The sequence below is a fragment of the Triticum dicoccoides genome, chromosome 7A (genome assembly GCF_002162155.2).
Source record: "Triticum dicoccoides isolate Atlit2015 ecotype Zavitan chromosome 7A, WEW_v2.0, whole genome shotgun sequence".
Taxonomy (NCBI): domain Eukaryota; kingdom Viridiplantae; phylum Streptophyta; class Magnoliopsida; order Poales; family Poaceae; genus Triticum; species Triticum dicoccoides.
In genome coordinates, this window is record NC_041392.1 from 652,784,785 (window position 1) to 652,786,728 (window position 1,944).

The 1,944-nt window shown below is 54.0% G+C and overlaps 1 protein-coding gene across 1 annotated transcript; it reads right to left on the reverse strand.

The window, feature by feature from the left end:
• Positions 1-321: 321 nt before the first annotated feature.
• LOC119333806 lies at positions 322-1,171 on the reverse strand. The gene has a single exon (XM_037606568.1). It carries the CDS (start codon positions 940-942, stop codon positions 322-324), a length of 621 nt encoding a protein of 206 aa, XP_037462465.1. The 5' UTR covers positions 943-1,171.
• Positions 1,172-1,944: the final 773 nt, after the last annotated feature.

The window sequence follows — 1,944 nt, forward strand, 5'->3', positions numbered from 1 at the left end:
GTGCCTGCAGCGCCAAATAGAATTCGCCTTACTGATTGTCGGGTCATGGTGCTTCGAAGAGGCCCATTAGGCATTAGCAGAGGTTGGGCCTGGTACTATCACAAATACATGGTTTATTGAGGTTATTACTACTTGATCTCCAACACATGTGCATTCCACAACATGAAATTCTCTCTCCTCAACTTCTTAGAGAGTAGAGATATTGTGTTATAGAAATTAATTGTGTATGTAGTATAAAAAACATTGTATTATAGTATTATCTCAGCAAATTTTACTAATATGTTGATACAAATCGTCATCGTGATATAATAATTCTTTCATCTAGTGCAACACCCGCGGCCGCGGCACGCTGTGCCCGAGCTTCGCGAACCCGTGCGCCACCCTGTTCCCTCCCCGGCGCACGTGCGACACGGCCATGTCGTCGCCGAGCAGCGGGAGCAGCTCGGCGATCTCCTTCCACAGCCTCAGGTCCTCCTCCGCCCTGCCTAGGCGCGGGCGCCTGTGGCTCCCCCGCGCGGCTTCCACGGCCGACAAGTCGTCGCCCTCGACCCAGACGCCGCTCCACCCGTTCTCCAGTGCCAGCTCCAGCCCGCGCCGGAGCGCGGCGAGCTCGGCCACGGAGCTCGTCGCCGCACCGATCGGCTCCGCGTAGCCCAGCACGAACTCGCCCTTGTGGTCCCGGTACACGCCACCGATGCTCGCGCTCTGGGACGCGTGCCTGGAGGACCCGTCGAAGTTGAGCTTCAGGCGCCCCGCCTCCGGCTTCCTCCACTTGCTCGGCGAGTCCCCGCCGCCGCCGTGCAGGCTCCGCCGCGGGCGGTACCCGCCCCCCATCACCACCGTTGGCATTGCCATTGCCATTGCCTTGTCGACGAGGAGGGCAGATACGGGGACGCGGTGCAGCATCGCGCCCAGAGGTAGTCGAAGGTGCGCACGCAGCATGGTTGCCAGGAGAACGCGCGATCTTGACGTCTATTTAGCGTCTGTGCATGCATGCAGTTGCTTGAAGCTACCGCTCACGTAGCATGAATGAATTGGACAACACTACCACTTCAGGCGTAGAATGGAAATGGCGGGATTGATTTGGTCAATGGATATGGGGAGGAGACGGAATGGAAGAAGAAGGCGGATGGAAGCCAAGTATTTGAAATGGTTTAAGGCGCGGGCGATGGAGCTAGCTAAGCATATGCCAAGGTTGGGGGGAGGAGGAGGGTATCTGTGCGAGACTTGTTGCCCTAAATTGCCTGTCAGGGAAGCAACCGCACGTTGCTTGCAGCCTCTAAATTAGCGAGTGCCAGGCTGCATTTCGGCTTAAAACACTACCCGGGTAACCACGATCTCCATGTTTGGAGCGCGTGGGCGAATTGTCATTGCGCATGCAAGTCGTGGCTTGTGTCAACTGTTAACCGCCGTGAAGAATATTCTGCGGCCAAAATAGAATGTCTACAAACTAGATTCACTGCACATGCAAAGAAAAATATCGAAATGAGGGGAAAAATCCCAGCACTACTCGTGCTAACACAGTCATTCGTTATTGTAAAGCATCAACTTCCGAACATGTTAGGGCATCTCCAACAGCAACCCGCAAATTTTCTCCTGCATCTGTTCGTGGACGGGGGGCCAGTCCGTGGACAAGGATGCGGGAGGCCGCCATCCAATCGTAGCCGCATACATTTCAAACTCTTTTTCAACAAACTAGATGAAATTCGTGCAAACACGGACGGATTTTAATATAAACATGACGGGATTCATACAAACACGGCAGATTTTCATTACATTTCGAACATTTAGAACAAAAAAAAGACCTACCCCTAAACATATCCTACGGAGGTGGCACCGGGCATCCAAGTCTGTGTCGTTCTCCATCCGCCGTCTCCATGAGCACCGGCGATAAGACCCGTGAAATGAAGGTGCGGTCTCCGACGAGGAATGGTAGAACACAGG